General features: G+C 44.8%; 1 protein-coding gene across 1 annotated transcript; it reads left to right on the top strand.

The window, feature by feature from the left end:
• Positions 1–227: 227 nt before the first annotated feature.
• On the top strand, positions 228–17,309 carry LOC121878804 (vegetative cell wall protein gp1-like; the record flags this gene model as incomplete). The annotated part of the gene is made up of 4 exons (XM_042385228.1): positions 228–382; positions 10,303–10,444; positions 11,689–11,877; positions 17,253–17,309. Coding segments are annotated over exons 1-4 (543 nt in total), but the record flags the coding sequence as incomplete, so codon positions are not given.
• Positions 17,310–21,383: the final 4,074 nt, after the last annotated feature.

The following is a 21,383-nucleotide window of genomic DNA, read 5'->3' as shown; positions in this document are numbered from 1 at the left end:
CCCTACTCTTCCCTGACATCAACCTGCCGCACCCTACTCTTCCCTGACATCAACCTGCCGCACCCTATTCCCTGACATCAACCTGCCACCTCTTCCCACATCAACCTGCCGTACCCTACTCTTCCCTGACATCCCCTGCCGTGCCCTACTCTTCCCTGACATCAACCTGCCGTGCCCTACTCTTCCCTGACATCAACCTGCCGTACCCTCTCTTCCCTGACATCAACATGCGTGCCCCTACTCTTCCTGACATCAACCTGCGTACCCTACTCTTCCTGACATCAACCTGCCGTACCCTACTCTTCCCTGACATCAACCTGCCGATACCCTACTCTTCCCTGACATCAACCTGCGTACCCTACTTCCCTGACATCAACCTGCTGTACCCTACTCTTCCCTGACATCAACCTGCCGCACCCTACTTCCCTGACATCAACCTGCCACCCTACTCTTCCTGACATCAACCTGCACCCTACTCTTCCCTGACATCAACCTGCCGCACCCCTACTCTTCCCTGACATCAACCTCCTGTGCCCTACTCTTCCTGACATCAACCTGCTGTACCCTACTCTTCCGTGACATCAACCTGCTGTACCCTACTCTTCCCTGACATCAACCTGCCGTGACTCCTTCCCTGACATCAACCTGCCGTACCCTACCTTCCGTGACATCAACCTGCCGTATCCTACTCTTCCCTGACATCAACCTGCCGTACCCTACTCTTCCCTGACAACCTGCCGCACCCACTCTTCCTGACATCAACCTGCCACCTACTCTTCCCTGACATCAACCTGCCGCACCCTACTTCCCTGACATCAACCTGCTGCACCCTACTCTTCCCTGACATCAACCTGCCGCACCCTACTCTTCCTGACATCAACCTGCCGCACCCTACTCTTCCCTGACATCAACCTGCTGCAATCTTACTTTCCTGACATCAACCTGCCGTACCCTACTTTCCTGACATCAACCTGCTGTACCCTACTCTTCCCTGACATCAACCTGCCGTACCCTACTCTTCCCTGACATCAACCTGTCGCACCCTACTCTTCCCCTGACATCAACCTGCCGCACCATCTTTTCCCTGACATCAACCTGCCGCACCTACTCTTCCCTGACATCAACCTGCCGCACCCTACTCTTCCCCTGACATCAACCTGCTGCACCCTACTCTTCCCTGACATCAACCTGCCGCACCCTACTCTTCCTTGACATCAACCTGCCGGACCTTACTCTTCCCTGACATCAACCTGTCATACTTACTTCCGTGACATCAACCTGCCAATTCTACTCTTCCTGACATCAACCTGCTGTACCCTTCCTGACATCAACCTGCCGTACCCTACTCTTCCGTGACATCAACCTGCCGTATCCTACTCTTCCCTGACATCAACCTGCTGCACCTACTCTTCCCTGACATCAACCTGCTGCACCTACTCTTCCCTGACATCAACCTGCTGCACCCTACTCTTCCTTGACATCAACCTGCCGCACCTACTCTTCCCGACATCAACCTGCCGCACCCTACTTTCCTGACATCAACCTGCCGCACTCCTACTCTTCCCTGACATCAACCTGCTGCACTCCTACTTCTTCCCTGACATCAACCTGCCGTACCCTACTCTTCCCTGACATCAACCTGCCGTACCCATTTTCCCTGACATCAACCTGCTGCAACTCTACTCTTCCCTGACATCAACCTGCCGTACCCTACTTTCCTGACATCAACCTGCCGCACCCTACTTCTTCCCCTGACATCAACCTGCTGCACCCTACTCTTTCCCTGACATCAACCTGCTGCACCCTACTTTCCCTGACATCAACCTGCCGCACCTTCTACTCTTCCCTGACATCAACCTGCCGCACCACTCTTCCTGACATCAACCTGCTGCACCCTACTCTTTCCCTGACATCAACCTGCTGCACCCTACTCTTTCCTTGACATCAACCTGCCGTAACTCACTCTTACTGGACATCAACCTGCTGCACCCTACTCTACCTGACATCAACCTGCTGCACCCTACTCTTCCTGACATCAACCTGCCGCACCTACTCTTTCCCCTGACATCAACCTGCCGCATCCTACTCTTTCCTGACATCAACCTGCCGCACCCTACTCTTCCTGACATCAACCTGCCGCAACTTCACCCCTTCCCTGACATCAACCTGCCGCACCTTACTTCTTCTCCCTGACATCAACCTGCTGCACCCTACTCTTCCCTGACATCAACCTGCCGTACCCACTTCCCTGACATCAACCTGTCGTACCCTACTCTTTTCCCTGACATCAACCTGCTGTACCCTACTCTTCCCTGACATCAACCTGCTGTACCCTACTTTCCTGACATCAACCTGCTGCACCTACTCTTCCTGACATCAACCTGCTGCACTTACTCTTCCCTGACATCAACCTGCCGTACCCTACTCTTCCCTGACATCAACCTGCCGCACCCTACTCTTCCTGACATCAACCTGCCGCACCCTACTCTTCCCTGACATCAACCTGCCGTACTCCTTCCTCTTCCCTGACATCAACCTGCTGCACCCTACTCTTCCCTGACATCAACCTGCCCCAATCTTTACTCTTCCCTGACATCAACCTGCCGCACCCTACTTACCTGACATCATTTGTGCACATCATGTCCTCTGGTGCCAGCAAAGGAGCTATTTGGCTATGTAGATTAAACCCGTCGGTCCTTTAACATATCACGACAGATCCCCTGCCCTCCATGACACATCCCCGCTCTCCAAGACATCCTCCACGATACGACACATCCCCTGCCCCCCTCCACGACACATCCCCGCCTCCTCCACTACACATTCCCCGCCCCTCCACGACACATCCCCGCCCTTCATGACAGATCGCCCTTCACATATCCCCCCCACAACACACACACACCTCCCCCTCAACAACACATCCCCTGCCTCCACGACATCCCCCTCCACGACACACACCTCCACGACACCTCCCTCCACGACACACCCTCCACAACACACACCTCCCCCCTCCACGACACACACACCTCCTCCACGACACACACCTCCTCCACAACACACACCCTCCACGACACACCTCCCTCCACGACACACACCTCCCTCCACCACACACCTCCCCTCCACGACACACACACCTCCACGACACACACCTCTCCACGACACACACTCTCTCACGACACACACCTCCCCTCCACGACACATCTCCACGACACATCTCCACGAGACCAGTTCAGCTTCAGTCCAGTTAAATGCATCACTTGATCTAGAAGCCAATTTCTCGTCGACTTTATCTAAATATTGCTCACGATAGCTAATATCACCTGATGAATATTATACGCATTAATGAGAGCTGCTGTCGTCTGTATTGCTGGAGTGGTGGTGAATGAGAAGGGTAGTATGAAAGGTAGTAAAGATGTATGAAAAGGTGATGAGAAAGGTAGTGAAGAAATGGTGATTAAGTGTTCTCACCAATGTTTAACCCTTTGATGACGATGATTTAACCCTTTGATGAACGATGATTTAACCTTTGAGACGATAATTTAACCCTTGATGACGATAGATTTAACCTTTGAGGACGATGATTTAACCTTGAGGATTAATATTTAACCCTTTGATACGATGATTTAAACCTTTGATGACGATGATTTAACCTTTGATGAACGATATTTAACCCTTTGATGACGATGATTTAACCTTGATGAACGATGATTTAACCCTTTCAGGACGATGATTTAACCCATTTGAGAACGATGATTTAACCCTTTGATGAACGATGATTTAACCCTTGACGACGATGATTTAACCCTTTAACGACGATGCTTTCAACCCTTGAGGGCGATGATTTAACCCTTTGAGGACGATGATTTAACCTTTGATGACGATGATTTAACCTTTGAGGACGATGATTTAACCCTTTGATGACGATGATTTAACCCTTTGATGAACGATGATTTAACCCTTTCAGGACGATGATTTAACCTTTCGAGAACGATGATTTAACCCTTTGATGAACGATGATTTAACCCTTTGACGACGATGATTTAACCTTTAACGACGATGCTTCAACCTTTGAGACGATGATTTAACCTTGAGGACGATGATTAACCCTTTGATGAACGATGATTTAACCTTTTGATGACGATGATTTAAACCTTTGATGAACGATGATTAACCCTTTTGAGGACGATGATTTAACCTTTTGATGAACGATGATTTAACCCTTGATGACGATGATTTAACCCTTGATGACGATGATTTAACCCTTTGAGGACGATGATTTAACCCTTTGAGGACGATGATTTAACCCTTTGAGGACGATGATTTAACCCTTTGAGGACGATGATTTAACCCTTTGATGAACGATGATTTAACCCTTTGATGACGATGATTTAACCCTTTGATGAACGATGATTTAACCCTTTCAGTACGATGATTTAACCATTTGAGAACGATGATTTAACCCTTTGATGAACGATGATTTAACCCTTGACGACGATGATTTAACCTTAACGACGATGCTTCAACCCTTGAGGGCGATGATTTAACCCTTGAGGACGATATTTAACCTTTGATGACGAGTTTAACCTTGATGAACGATGATTAACCCTTTGATGACGATGATTTAACCTTTGATGAACGATGATTTAACCTTTCAGGACGATGATTTAACCATTTGAGAACGATGATTTAACCTTTGATGAACGATGATTTAACCTTGACGACGATGATTTAACCTTTAACGACGATGCTTCAACCCTTGAGGCGATGATTTAACCCTTGATGAACGATGATTTAACCCTTTGACTGATAATTTAGCCCTTCGAGGACGATGATTTAACCATTTGAGGACGATGATTACCCTTGACTGATAATTTAACCTTTAACAATAATTTAACCCTTGACAATAATTTAACCCTTTAACTATAATGATTTAACCTTAACAATAATTTAACCTTTAACAATAATTTAACCCTTTAACAATAATTTAACCCTTTAACAATAATTCAACCCTTTAACAATAATTTAACCCTTAACAATAATTTAACCCTTAACAACAATTTAACCCTTTAACAATAATTTAACCCTTTAACAATAATTTAACCCTTTAACAATTTAACCCATTAACGATGATAATTTAACCCTTAAACAATAATTTAACCCTTTAACAATAATTTAACCCTTTAACAATAATTTAACCCATTAACAATAATTAACCCTTCAACATTAATTTAACCCTTTATCAATAATTTAACCCTTTAACAATAATTTAACCCTTTAACATTAATTAACCCTTTAACAATAATTTAACCCTTTAACAATAATTTAACCCTTTAACAATAATTTAACCTTTAACAATAATTTAACCCTTTAACAATAATTTAACCCTTTAACAATAATTTAACCCATTAACGGTGATAATTTAACCCTTAAACAATATTTAACCCTTTAACAATAATTTAACCCTTTAACAATAATTTAACCCATTAACAATAATTTAACCCTTCAACAATCATTTAACCTTTAACAATAATTTAACCCTTTAACAATAATTAAACCCTTTAACACTAATTTAACCCTTTAACACTAATTTAACCCTTAACACTAATTTAACCCTTTTAACACTAATTTAACCTTTAACAATAATTTAACCTTAACAATAATTTAACCCTTTAACAATAATTTAACCCTTAACAATAATTTAACCCTTAACAATAATTTAACCTTTAACATTAATTTAACCCTTAACAATAATTTAACCCTTAACAATAATTTAACCCTTTAACAATAATTTAACCCTTTAACAATAATTTAACCCTTTAATAATTTAACCCTTAACAATAATTTAACCCTTTAACAATAATTTAACCCTTAACATTAATTTAACCTTTAACAATCTTAACCCTTTAACATTAATTTAACCCTTTAACATTAATTTAACCTTTAAATAATTTAACCCTTTAACAATAATTTAACCTTTAACAATAATTTAACCCTTTCAACAATAATTTAACCCTTTAACAATAATTTAACCCTTTAACAATAATAATTTAACCATTTAACAATAATTTAACCCTTCAACAATAATTTAACCCTTTAACGGTGATAATTTAACCCGACCTCACATACAAGACTAAAACATAAATCCCGTCAGACCGACGTATTAAAATGACTAGATAACTCGTATGAGACTCTACGTTTTATTTTATTTAAGTTTATGTTATATATCACCATCATTATTGTAAACCTTAAGTAATATATATTTATTTGCTGTTTAATGAATATATATATTTTTAATAGTGAATGTTTTTTCTTCATCAATAAACCATTACAGTAAATATTTTTATTATTATTATTATTACATATATTATAATTTCTAGCATTGTCTCTCTCTCTCTCTTCTGTCTGTCACTCACTTTCTCTCTCTCTCTCTGTCTGTCTGTCACTCTACCTCTCTCTGTCTCTCTGTCTGTCTCTCTCTCTCTCTCTCTCTGTCACACACACACCCCATCTCAACTCATGGCCTTCTTGCAGCCAGCCATCATACAAAAATATTCCCGTTTAATTAAATACAATCTGTCGCCAGCACATTACACACTCAGATATTAATAACTAAGATTCCTCTGTGCTTCACCTGTACCAAATGCCTTCGGTAAATTTCATTAAGCCGCACACAGCCAACTAAGTCCAAGTACGATGCTTGGTTTAATCCAAGCCAAGGGGGAGAAAAAAAATATATACAGCTTGACGAATATTGGTACTTTGGGTAATGCACAATAATAATAATAACAATCACTTGTTCTGGGGATCGTGACAATAATGGTGTATTCTATGTTGCAAAACCCGTATTATTGATATTGCAACCCGGTATTACTGATATTGTAACCTGGTTATTATTGATATTACAGCCCGGTATTATTGATATTGCAACCCGGCATTATTGATATTGCAACCGGTATTATTGATATTGCAACCTGGTATTATTGATATTGCAACCTGGTGCTATTGACATTGCAAACGTATTATAGTATTATTGACAGGTAACCTGATGTTAGTACTGATATTGCAATTTGGTATTATTGATATTTCAACCTGGTATTATCGATATTGCAACCTGGTATTATTAATATTGCAACCTAAATACAGATATTCTACATTTCCTAATATGCAAACCCTGCATTATCGACATTGCAACCGGCAATTTTAACCACACCGCACTTACAGTTTTACTGCAATCTGCCAATAATGTACATATTGCATTCCATTTCAACATTAAAAAGAGTTTTATTAATATTGCAAGTTGATATATTATTATTTGCTGATATTATCAACCCGTATCATCGATATTGCAAACCTTGAATTAAAGAACATTGCCATTACCATATTTTAGTATTGCAATTGCTCTGTTTCCATCACAAACTGCAACATCGTACCTATTTTCATTTGCTACTATTGCAAACTTGGCTTCAATATACCTGGTGTCCTTTTGTTGATATTGCAACCTGTTATTAACGTATACCTTCCCGGATTTATATTGCAACCTTGAATTACCTGAAAATGCAAACTGGTATTAATGAAATCTATTCTGTTGCTTAATGCAACCTGTACAATACTGTGTGTTTATTATTGTTTATTATTGTTGCATGAATTAAGTTTTCTGGCTCTTAAATGTATGTTACCTGTTCACCCCCTTGTCCTTCCCACATAATACCTTCCCAACACCTAAAAGATCACCAAATACAGTATATTGTATTATTCAAAGCCAAGATGTATCAAATACAATATAGGAAATGCAGTATATTATTATTCAGGCCACAACTAATACTAGCTTTTGGTGTGTGTGTGTATTCCTGCGGCCACTGTTGTATTTTGGCTATTATACTCAACATTTGCTTATACAATTAAACAATCATGATATTAACGCACTATCTTGGCGCAATGAGTCAAGATAACGCAAGCAAGCAAGCAAACGAACGCATAAGCAAGCGTATAAGCAAGCAAACAAGCGTATAAACAAACAAGGATAAGACAAACGAACGCATAAGCAGCAAACCTAGCAAATAAGGAAGTAAATATACAAGATAATAAGCAAGCAATACGTTAGGTTAGGGTTAGGGCTTTCGTTAGGGCGTTTAATCTTTAGGTGAAATAGCCTGGGGCGGAGGGAGGGAGAGGGGGTGAAGGAGAGGAAAGGTGAAAGGGGAAGGACCGAGGGGAGGCAGGACCGAGGGGAGGCAGACAGGGGGCAGGACCGAGGGGAGGGGGCAGGACTGAGGTGGAGGGGCAGGACCGAGGGGAGGCAGGACTGAGGGGGGAGGCAGGGGCCGAGGGGGAGGGGGCAGGACCGAGGGAGAGGCAAGACCGAGGGGGAGAGGGCAGGACCGAGGGGGGAGGCAGGACCGAGGGGGGGGGGCAGGACCGAGGGGGCAGGACCGGAGGGGGCAGGACCGAGGGGGGGGGGCAGGACGAGGGGAGGGGCAGGACCGAGGTGGGGGCAGACTGAGGGGGAGGCAGGGACCGAGGGGAGGGGGCAGGACTGAGGTGGAGAGGGGGACTGGAAGGAGGGGGCAGGACCGAGGGGAGGCAGGACCGAGGAGGGGAGGGGACAGAGTGACTTTACAGAATCTTATAACTGCCCTAATTAATAATTCTGCCAAAAGGATTGAGAACCAAAAGCCAAAAAAAAAAAAAAAAAAGAATTTATTCCGCGAAAAAAGAAAATTATGGAAAAAATAAAAAACAAATTCGAATAAAAAAACTCGCCAAATTACACATAAGTTTGCAAGTTCACAATTTATTCTCCCAAACTAGAGATTAATGAAGAGTTAACTGCAATTTATTTCCGTCTGTATTCTGAAACCTTCGCTGAGTTTAAATTAATTCGTAAATGTAGAACTGAATGGGAAGAGAGAGAGAGAGAGAGAGAGAGAGAGAGAGAGAGAGAGAAGAGAAGAGAGAGAGAGAGAGAGAGAGAGAGAGAGACTTCTAGATTGGTCAGTCACACACACACACACACACACAATAGCACTCCAGACGAAAACAAACACACTAGCCCAGAGACAAACAATCACAAAAACAAACAAGCAAAGACAAAGGGCCAGACAGATACACACACGCACAGACAAAACAGACAGACAGACAGATTTAATAACACCTCATAGACTATATTATTAAGCGGTGGTGGCGGAGGATACATTTGCTTGACCCACTGTCCCAGGCGTCCGTACACACCGGGCCCACCCACCTGTGATTGGGTACCTAATTATACAGTTGAGGAGTGAAGGATGTCGGGTACAGTGCTGTGGTATACCGATTCTCCCAACCAACCCAAACTAACTTAACCTATCCCAACCAAACCCAACCTATCCTAACCCAACCCATCAAACCCAACCCAACCCATCCCAACCCAACCCAGCCCATCCTAACCCAACCCAGCCTATAGTAACCCAACCCAGCCCATCGTAACCCAACCCAGCCCATCAACCCAACCCAGCCCATCCTAACCCAACCCAGTCTATCCCATCCCAACCCAGCCCATCCCAACCCAGCCCATCCTAACCTATCCCAGCCCATCTTAACCCAACCCAGCCCATCCCATCCCAACCCACCATCGTCAACCCAACCCAACCCATCCTAAACCCAACCCAGCCCATCCCAACCCAACCCAGGCCATCCCATCCCAACCCAGCCTATCCCAACCCAGCCCATCCTAACCCAACCCAGTCCATCCCATCCCAACCCAGCCCAACCCAACCCAGCCCATCCCAACCCATCCCACCTAACCCAACCCAGCCCATCCCATCCCAACCAGCCCAACCAACCCAAACCCATCCCAACCCAACCCAGCCTAATCCCAACCCAGGCCATCCCATCCCAACCCAGTCTATCCCAACCCAGCCCATCCCAACCCATCCCAGCCTATCTTAACCCAACCCAGCCCATCCCATCCCAACCCAGCCCATCAGTAAACCCAAGCCAGCCTATCCCAACCCAGCCCATCCTATCCCAACCCAGCCTATCCCAACCCAACCCAGCCATCCCATCCCAACCCAGCCCATCCCACTCCCAACCCAGCCATCCAACCCAACCCAGCCTATCGTAACCCAACCCAGCCCATCCCATCCTCAACCCACCCATCGCAACCCAACCCAGCCCATCCCATCCCAACCCAGCCCATCCTAACCCAGCCCATCCCATCCCAACCCAGCCTATCCTAACCCAGCCCATCCCAACCCAGCCCATCCCATCCCAACCCATCCCATCCCAACCCCAGCCCATCCCATCCCAACCGCCCATCGTAACCTGCAGCCCACCAACCCAGCCCATCCCATCCCAACCCACCATCGCAACCCAACCCAGCCCATCCCATCCAAACCCAGCCTATCAACCCAACCCAGCCCATCCTATCTCAACCAGCCCATCCCAACCCAGCCCATCCTATCCCAACCCAGCCTATCCTCAACCCAGCCCATCCCAACTCAGTCATCCCAAACCAGCCCATCCATCCTAACCCAGCCCATCCCAACCCAGCCCATCCCATCCCAACCCAGCCCATCCCAACCCAGCCCATCCAACCAGCCCATCCCATCCCAACCCAGCCCATCCCAACCCAGCCCATCCCATCCCAACCCAGCCCATCCCATCCCAAACCAGCCCATCCCATCCCAACCCAGCCTATCGCAACCCAACCCAGCCCATCCCATCCCAACCCAGCCCATCCCATCCCAACCCAGCCTATCCCAACCCAGCCCATCCTATCCCAACCCAGCCCATCCCATCCCAACCCAGCCCATCCCATCCCAACCCAGCCCATCCTATCCCAACCCCAGCCTATCCCAACCCAGCCCATCCCAAACCCAGCCCCATCCTATCCCAACCCAGCCTATCCTAACCCAGCCTACCATCCCAACCAGCCCATCCCATCCCAACCAGCCCATCCCATCCCAACCCAGCCCATCCCATCCCAAACCCAGCCCATCGTAACCCAACCCAGCCCACCTATCCCATCCCAACCCAGCCTATCCTAACCCAACCCAGCCCATCCTATCCCATCCCAACCCAGCCCATCCTATCCTAACCAGCCTATCCTAACACCAGCCTATCCTATCCTAACCCAGCCTATCGTAACCCAACCCAGCCCATCCCATCCATATCCTAACCCAGCCATCCCAACCCAACCCAGCCCATCCTATCCTATCCCAACCCAGCCTATCCTATCCCAACCCAGCCTATCCCAACACCAGCCTATCCTATCCTCAACCCAGCCCTTGTTAATATTTACCCATGGTATAAGGTTGGTACAGTATATATACAGTATAGAGTTCTAATATAAAAACAGAACTACAGAGCAAACAATATTACAAAGCAAACAGGATTACAGAGTAAACAAGATTACAGAGCAAACAGAATTACAGAGCAAATAAGATTACAGAGCAAACAAGATTACAGAGCAAACAGAATTACAGAGCAAATAAGATTACAGAGCAAACAATATTACAAAGCAAACAGGATTACAGAGTAAACAAGATTACAGAGCAAACAGAATTACAGAGCAAATAAGATTACAGAGCAAACAATATTACAAAGCAAACAGGAAAAAGCACACAAGATAACAGAGCAAACAGGGATAATCAGGATGTGTCTACCTTCCTGGTTAACTTCTGTATGTGAGACAGACACTGATACAAAACAAAGTCGTCCTTCAAGTCTGTTAAGTCGTCCTTCAAGTCTGCTAACTCGTCCTTCAAGTCTGCTAAGTCGTCCTTCAAGTCTGCTAAGTCGTCCTTCAAGTCTGTTAAGTCGTCCTTCAAGTCTGCTAAGTCGTCCTTCAAGTCTGCTAAGTCGTCCTTCAAGTATAGTCGTGGACAAGAGCTCGCTCCCCGTGCATGGTGAAACTGAGTCATGGGGAATGAGTCTCCGAGCTGAATTATACCCTGAATGTTTCATCTCGTTCAGGGGTCGACACTGCTTCACCATAAACCCCGAACTGTACTAAAAAAAAACACATTCACCTCTCCCACTGAACCACGAACCCCCCCGAGAGATCCACACCCATGAACCCGAACCATTTACCGACAGAATAATGAATCAGTCTACTGCTTCGGGTTCACGAGTCTGATTCTCGGGGGAGTTCGGGATTCAGGGAGAGAGGTGGACGGATTTTAGTAGTGGAGTGTATATAAACAAGTGTAGGTGTATAAACAAGTGTAGGTGTGTAAACAAGTGTAGGTGTATAAACAAGTGTAGGTGTATAAACAAGCGTAGGTGTATAAACAAGTGTAGGTGTATAAACAAGTGTAGGTGTATAAACAAGTGTAGGTGTGTAAACAAGTGTAGGTGTATAAACAAGTGTAGGTGTATAAACAAGTGTAGGTGTATAAACAAGTGTAGGTGTATAAACAAGTGTAGGTGTATAAACAAGTGTAGGTGTATAAACAAGTGTAGGTGTATAAACAAGTGTAGGTCTATAAACAAGTGTAGTATATAAACAAGTGTAGGTGTATAAACAAGCGTAGGTGTATAAACAAGTGTAGGTGTATAAACAAGTGTAGGTGTATAAACAAGTGTAGGTGTATAAACAAGTGTAGGTGTATAAACAAGTGTAGGTGTATAAACAAGTGTAGGTGTATAAACAAGTGTAGGTGTATAAACAAGTGTAGGTGTATAAACAAGTGTAGGTGTATAAACAAGTGTAGGTGTATAAACAAGTGTAGGTGTATAAACAAGTGTAGGTGTGTAAACAAGTGTAGGTGTGTAAACAAGTGTAGGTGTGTAAACAAGTGTAGGTCTATAAACAAGTGTAGGTGTATAAACAAGTGTAGGTGTATAAACAAGTGTAGGTGTATAAACAAGTGTAGGTGTATAAACAAGTATAGGTGTATAAACAAGTGTAGGTGTATAAACAAGTGTAGGTGTATAAACAAGTGTAGGTCTATAAACAAGTGTAGGTGTGTAAACAAGTGTAGGTGTGTAAACAAGTGTAGGTGTATAAACAAGCGTAGGTGTATAAACAAGTGTAGGTGTATAAACAAGTGTAGGTGTATAAACAAGTGTAGGTGTATAAACAAGTGTAGGTGTATAAACAAGTGTAGGTGTATAAACAAGTGTAGGTGTGTAAACAAGTGTAGGTGTGTAAACAAGTGTAGGTGTGTAAACAAGTGTAGGTCTATAAACAAGTGTAGGTGTATAAACAAGTGTAGGTGTATAAACAAGTGTAGGTGTATAAACAAGTGTAGGTGTATAAACAAGTATAGGTGTATAAACAAGTGTAGGTGTATAAACAAGTGTAGGTGTATAAACAAGTGTAGGTCTATGTATAAACAAGTGTAGGTGTGTAAACAAGTGTAGGTGTATAAACAAGTGTAGGTGTGTAAACAAGTGTAGGTGTGTAAACAAGTGTAGGTGTGTAAACAAGTGTAGGTCTATAAACAAGTGTAGGTGTATAAACAAGTGTAGGTGTATAAACAAGTGTAGGTGTATAAACAAGTGTAGGTGTATAAACAAGTATAGGTGTATAAACAAGTGTAGGTGTATAAACAAGTGTAGGTGTATAAACAAGTGTAGGTCTATAAACAAGTGTAGGTGTGTAAACAAGTGTAGGTGTGTAAACAAGTGTAGGTGTATAAACAAGCGTAGGTGTATAAACAAGTGTAGGTGTATAAACAAGTGTAGGTGTATAAACAAGTGTAGGTGTATAAACAAGTGTAGGTGTATAAACAAGTGTAGGTGTATAAAATAAGTGTAGGTGTATAACTATAAACAAGTGTAGGTGTATAAACAAGTGAAGGTGTATAAACAAGTGTAGGTGTATAAACAAGTGTAGGTCTATAAACAAGTGTAGGTCTATAAACAAGTGTAGGTGTATAAATAAGTGTAGGTGTATAAACAAGTGTAGGTCTATAAACAAGTGTAGGTCTATAAACAAGTGTAGGTGTGTAAACAAGTGTAGGTGTGTAAACAAGTGTAGGTGTATAAACAAGTGTAGGTGTATAAACAAGTGTAGGTGTATAAACAAGTGTAGGTGTATAAACAAGTGAAGGTGTATAAACAAGTGTAGGTGTGTAAACAAGTGTAGGTGTATAAACAAGTGTAGGTGTGTAAACAAGTGTAGGTGTATAAACAAGTGTAGGTGTATAAACAAGTGTAGGTCTATAAACAAGTGTAGGTGTATAAACAAGTGTAGGTGTATAAACAAGTGTAGGTGTATAAACAAGTGTAGGTGTATAAACAAGTGTAGGTGTATAAACAAGTGTAGGTGTATAAACAAGTGTAGGTGTATAAACAAGTGAAGGTATATAAACAAGTGTAGGTGTATAAACAAGTGTAGGTGTATAAACAAGTGTGGGTGTATAAACAAGTGTAGGTGTATAAACAAGTGTGGGTGTATAAACAAGTGTAGGTGTATAAACAAGTGTAGGTGTATAAACAAGTGTAGGTGTATAAACAAGTGTAGGTGTATAAACAAGTGTAGGTGTGTAAACAATTGTAGGTGTGTAAACAAGAGTAAAGACTTGTTATAGATACTTGAAATAAGCCATCGTACTCAAGGGGGTCAAGCCATCGTACTCAAGGGGGTCAAGCCATCGTACTCAAGGGGGTCAAGCCATTGTGCTCAAAAGAATTCAAATATCGTAAATCAACAGGCTAACTTATTGTACTCTGGAGGTTGACATCGTACTCAAAAGAGGTCTCCGCCATCGTACTCAAGGGGATTAAAAAAAATCATACTCAAAAGGACTCGTTCACTACACTCCGAGGAACAAAAACTTGCTTCGTACCCAGTCAAAAAGGATTAGCGGCTGTTCGTCCTGGGGGAAAAAAAGAGACAATGGACACACCACTACCATCTGTCCATCCTGGTAAAAAAAATAATGTGACTCACTACTTAATACCACCTGGTGTGTTTATCGTTAATGGTGAGTGATATAATGTGTTTAAGTCTTTATCAATGAGGTATTTGAAAGATATGAGGAGTATTTCCTTTCGTGTGTGGGAAGAGGGGAGGGGGGGAAAGGGGGAGGAGGGGGGGGAAGGGGGAACAGGAGGTTGCAGGAGACCAAATAATGCAAACACGGTGTAGACGTTCACCTGCGACTTGGCAATACTGCACCCCCCACACGCTGAGAGCTGATTGGCTCCCGCCGACTCCAGGGCCAACGGGAGAAAGCCAGCCAGCCAATCAAACAGCCGCGAGGCCATACCACTACCACCACCACTACCAACCCCTTCACAAAACACCACCCCATCATCTACCACACAACTACTAACGTCCGTACACCATTCGCATCCATTTTAAAGTTTGTTTTTAAATCTCGAGCGAGTATATATCTAATTATCACGGTCCTATGGGTGAAATTAACGAAGGGGGAGGGGGAGGGGGACAAGTAAAATAATCGACCAGCGGGTGAGTGAGTGTGTGTGTGGGTGTGTAGAGAGGAAGTTTGGCGGGGTGGTAATGTTGGCGGCACATGGTTTAAGATCTGTCGGTGGTGGGACGGTGTGTGTGACTCATAGCCTGCCTGCCCGCTCGCCTGCTGGATGAGGGTAGGGGGAGGAATCTAGAGAAGAGGGTGAGACAGAGAGGAAGATGATGGGTAGAGACTTAAGAAAAATATCCTCTGGTATTGAAGCTCAGCTCGGGGGCAGGGGCGGGGCAGGGGGGCGGGGCAGGGGGAGGGGAAGGATGGGTGGGTCTTTGGGTGGGGAGTGAGTGGTACTGGGAGGGAAGGAGGTGAGGTTGTGGGGAGGGAGTGGGAGAAAGGAGGTTGTGGTGAGGAAAGGGGAGGGTTGTGGGAGGAAGGAGGTTGTGGGAGGAAAGGGAGGGTTGTGGGGAGGGAAAAGGAGGTTGTGGGAGAAAGGGAGGTTGTGGGGAGGGGAAAGGGGGAGGTTGTGGGGGGAAAGGGAGGTTGTGGGGGGAAAGTGAGGTTGTGGGAGGGAAAGTGAGGTTGTGGGGAGGGAAAGGGAGGTTGTGGAAGGGAAAGTGGGGTTGTGGGAGGGAAAGCGAGGTTGTGGGAGGGAAAAGGAGGGAAAGTAAGGCTGTGGGAGAGGTGACCAACTCGTGAATGACTAATTAAAACTTAAACTATTCTTATGGTAATCCGAGTGCTTCCTTAAGGCCGAGACGGGTACAGCAGCTGCCGAGAATATTAAAGATTTATACAAGAAAAAAAAATATATACATATATTTTGTCTCTCCTTCCCTCTCTTAAGCAGACGATATGTGTGTGTGTGTGTGTATGTATGTTTGTGTATGTATGTATGTTTGTGTATGTATGTATGTGTCTATGTATGTATGTATGTATGTCTATGTATGTATGTATGAATGTATGTATGTGTCTGTCTATGTATGTATGCTTGTGTCTATGTATGTATGTGTGTGTCTGTATGTATGTATGTATGTATGTGTCTGTCTATGTATATATGTATGTGAGTATGAAAACATCTCATTGGCCAGACTGACATTCATACAAAGTTACTTATAAAACTTAGCCCAGTAGAGGAGAAGGAGGGGAAGGAGGGAAGGAGGGAGGGAGAGAGGGAGGGAGGGAGGGAGGGAGGGAGGGCCCAGGCATCTCATATTTATACAAAACCGTATACAAAACTTTTTCTTTTTTCTCATCTTATAATTATCATATTTTTCTTCATTCATTTTTTCTTTATTTTTCTGCCGTTTTTTCTTAATTTTAGTGATTTATTTATTATTATTAGTAGTAGTAGTAGTAGTAATAGTATAATCTTGTGCCTGGGACTAAATCAGATGTTCGGAGGCGGACGTAACCGTCGCCCAAGGTGCTGTTCACTATGGCTGGTAACATTCTTTGCTGCGTCTGTGCTAGCCCGAACCAAAACTGCACAAATTGTGTTTGTGCGAGAAACAACCGACCATGTGTGGATTGCAGGAAGCTAGACCAGTGTCGGAACCCACGTCGCAGGGTGCCGACACAGGTGGCCACAGTGGATATCGCCGGGACCCAACTACCCGATGATATCCGAAATGATAGCAGTGAGTCTACTCAACCCGAAAATGTAGTACTAACAAATGCTGCTCCCTCAGTAGCAGGTGTCCAGGAGGAGAATGAGAGACAGCCACCTCAGTGGAATGGCATGTCGATGGAAAATGCAGACATATGGGTCAAAGAAACCTACTCAGAAATTGTCAAGTGGTCGCCCGCTAACTTATTTGAACCACCCAAGTGTGCGGCCACCAAAGAAATGATTCGGGAGATGACTCGCTTCATGACTGATTACACTCAGGACCGCTTCCTCGCCCCCCTAGCTCTTCAAATACTGGCAATAATACCACATCTATTTTGTCAGAGGACACACACAAAGGCTAAGCACAAAGAAAATGTGGCAGCAATGAAGAGAAGATTGACAATGTGGCAGACTGGGGCCCTAGATGATCTCCTATGTGAAGCAAGAACACTGCAGGAGAGACTAAAATCTACGGGTGACGGAAAGCAAAACACCGATGACGTGGCAAGAAAATTTGGAAACAAAATGCGTGTGGGAAAAGTGTCTCTTGCGGTAAGATCTCTCACACAGGAATCCTCCGGTGGGGTGATGCCAATAAACAGAGAGACATTAAAACTATTGAAAGAGAAACATCCCCCTGCAAGCGAAGATGAAGGCATCAGGTTCCAGGGTGACTATATCCCACCAAATGCTGTCCTGTTCGAGAAAATAACAGGAGAGATGGTGTGGAAAAAGGCACTGAAGACTCGAGGAGGAGCCGGCCCTTCAGGTCTGGATGCAAACGGCTGGAGAGTCATCCTCAGCACAAACAAGTTTGGCCCTGTAGCAAGCGATCTCTGCACTGCCATTGCCGCCCTTGCAAGAAAGCTTGCATCCTCTTGGTGCCATCACCTCCAGGCCCTGACGGCCTGCCGCCTTATTCCTCTGGAAAAGAAACCAGGATGTAGACCTATAGGGGTGGGGGAAGTGCTGAGGCGGATCATCGGAAAGTGCATAATGGAGGTGGTAAAGGACGATGTCAGGGCAGCAGCAGGGAACCTACAAGTGTGTGCTGGCCACCAGGCTGGTGGGGAGGCGGCCATTCACGCCATGAGATTGATATTTGAGCAGCGTGATTGTGAGGCCGTTCTCCTGGTGGATGCTTCAAACGCATTCAACATACTTAACCGCAAGGCTGCACTGCACAACATCAAGATCAAGTGTCCAAGCTTTGCGATGTATGTTGAAAATTCGTATAGGAATCCTTCAGACCTCTACATAGTAAACAACAAGGCTCTACAAGGTGATACCATCCTACAGTCGACCGAGGGAACAACACAGGGGGACCCCGTTGCAATGGCAATGTATGCAATTGGCCTATCAGCGCTCCAACAAGAAATAAAATTTGAAACAACTGGGGTCAAACAAGTGGCATATGCTGATGACCTTACAGGAGCAGGAAAAGTGGAGTGCATCAAAAAGTGGTGGGACCTGGTAACATCACGAGGTCCACAAATAGGGTACCACCCAAACGCCAGCAAGTCCTTCCTCATCGTGAAGCCAGAACATTATGAACGGGCATTGGAGGTTTTTGGCGGAAGTGAGGTCAAAATAACTAAGGACGGCCAAAGACATCTAGGCGCAGTAATTGGCACTACGGACTTCAAGACCGAGTACGTAGCGGGAAAGGTGAATGAGTGGGTTAGTGAAATCCAGGCTCTGTCTGAGATTGCTAACACAGAGCCACATGCGGCCTTTGCAGCATTCACCCATGGAGTCAAGCATCGCTGGAACTACCTGGAAGAAGCTATCAGTGTCAAGTTCATTCCCAAACTAGTGAAACACCCTGACTTAACCCCAGCAGAAAGAGCACTTCTTGCACTTCCACCAAGACTGGGAGGGATGGGACTAACTAATCCAGCGGAGATTGCTGCCACTGAACATCAAAATTCACTTAAGCTCACGGCAGCCCTCACGGACCACATAATAGCCCAGAATGCAACAGGGGAAGTGGATACCAGTGAAGTAAATAAGATTCGTAGGTCCATTACGACAGATCGACAGCACTGCCAAAATGATATGTTGCAGCAACTATTGCTCCAGGTTCCAGAAAATTTGAAAAGAAAAGTAGCTATAGCGCAGGAGGTGGGCGCCTCGAACTGGTTAACTACGTTACCGATAAGGGCAAATGGTTTCAGTCTTAACAAACAAGAATTTACAGATGCCATTGCTCTAAGGTACGGTTGGCCAGTAGATGGTTTGCCCTCCCAATGCGTGTGTGGCTCTTCCTATGATGGCGATCACGCCATGGTGTGCAAGAAGGGGGGGGGCTTCATATGCATGAGGCATGACGAGGTAAGGGATCTCACAGCAAATATGTTGAAGGAAATCTGCCGGGACGTTATGGTAGAACCGACCCTCCTTCCATTGGATGGCGAGATCTTCCAACACAGGACTTCAAACACATCTAGCGAAGCCCGTGTGGACGTCAGTGCTAGAGGATTCTGGACGCGGGGACAGCGAGCTTTCTTCGACATCAGGATTTTTGATCCCATGGCTGCATGTCACCGTAACCTAGCTCTCGATGCTGCACATAGGAGGAACGAGAACGACAAGAGAAGGGCATATGGGGAGAGAATTCAAAACGTTGATCAAGGCAGCTTCACTCCTCTAGTGTTCACAACCTCTGGTGGGATGGGCCCAAGTGCAAGATGTTTCTACGCCAGACTCGCGGAGTTGATCTCCGAACAGAAGCAGCAGCCCAGAAGTTATGTTACAGCCTGGATGAGATGTCGACTGTCCTTCTCTCTGCTTCGGTCGGCTTTGCTCTGCCTCAGGGGAACGAGAGCTTCTGCTTCTCCGACAACTGCTGCAGATATTGACTATGAGGCTACAGTCACTGAATGCCGCATAGATCTGCGGCTCAACTAATTTAACACAGTTAGGATAGCTTCTTATGTATTAGGATACTTAATATTAAGGTAAATAAATGGTGGCGAAGGTGTGGCTATTGGGGGAGGCTGGAGACCACGTAGTAGTAAAAAAAAAAAAGTAGTAGTGGTAGTAGTAGTAGTAGTAGTAGTAGTAGTCGTATTGATAACCTGTAATAACTTCATATCCACAAAAATAAGAACAATAATAACAGTAATAACAACAACAAGGTCAACACGATACACCCACAAGTGACCTCTGACCTTGACCTTTACCCCACGTAGACCATTAGCCACCCAAACCTTTTAATTAACGCATTACTAACACCTCCCCCCTCACCCTCCTCCCCTAACACCCCACCCCCCCTAACACCCCACCAACCCCTCCCCTAACACCTCCCCCCTCACCCCCCTCCCCTAACACCCCACCCCTCCCTAACACCCCACCCACCCCTCCCCTCACCAAAAAATAAGTACCACGAAAATTAAAGGACAGAATCAGGAAAACCAAGACAAACAAACAAACAAACATACAAGACAAACACACAAACAAACATACAAGACAAACACACAAACAAACAAACACAAAAATACACAATATTTTCCGTCCTGAGAAGAGTCATTCGCGTGTGTTCAAAACTACAAATATTCCCCTTAATTTTAACTCCGAATTATTGGCTACATCTCAAACAAATAACAAAAACAGTGCAATGATCTTCTACTATAAAGACGTAAGAATTAACATAAACACGACAATAAGAAACACAAAAGAGAGAGAAACAAAAGCAGTGCACAGAACAAAAGCGGTACACACACACACACACACACACAAACACACACACACTAACAAAACCGGTATACAGTCAGCGTCACAAGGCAATACTAACACGGTAGGAAATGCCACTGGGTCTCTTGATTTACAAATAATATACAAGTGACATAAGTGATACAAAAAAGATATATAATAACTAGGTGGGGAGAAGCTCAAACTACAGGGCATTTCAACATAGTGACAGTGTAAGAAGTAGTATTTACTGGGAGTCAATACACTGGTTTATTACAAGTTATTGATAATTTTTACAATGGTTGGGACTGGGATGTTCTTATAGCGATCAGTTCGTGTGGCGTGGTGGTAATGGTGGTTGGGGGGTGTGGTGTGTGTGTGTGTGGTGCTGTGGAGTGTGTGGGGGTGGTGGTGATATATGCTGGTGGTGGCGTGTGGTGGAGTGTGGTGGTGTGAGTGAGGCAAACTGTCATCTTCATGCCTACATAACGCAGCAAAGTTTCAGGAAATGCCGCACTCCACACCCACCACCACCACACCTACACACCACACTCCACACCACCACCACACTCCACACCCACCACCTCCACCACATACCACCACCACACTCCACACCTCCACCACACTCCACACCCACCACCTCCACCACACACCACCACCACCCACCACCTCCACCACACACCACACTCCACACCCACCACCTCCACCACCACACTCCACAC

Source organism: Homarus americanus, unplaced genomic scaffold, assembly GCF_018991925.1.
Source record: "Homarus americanus isolate GMGI-L3 unplaced genomic scaffold, GMGI_Hamer_2.0 scaffold39610, whole genome shotgun sequence".
NCBI lineage: Eukaryota > Metazoa > Arthropoda > Malacostraca > Decapoda > Nephropidae > Homarus > Homarus americanus.
Note: the sequence above shows the minus strand (reverse complement) of the source record. Positions and strands in the feature narration are given on the sequence as shown.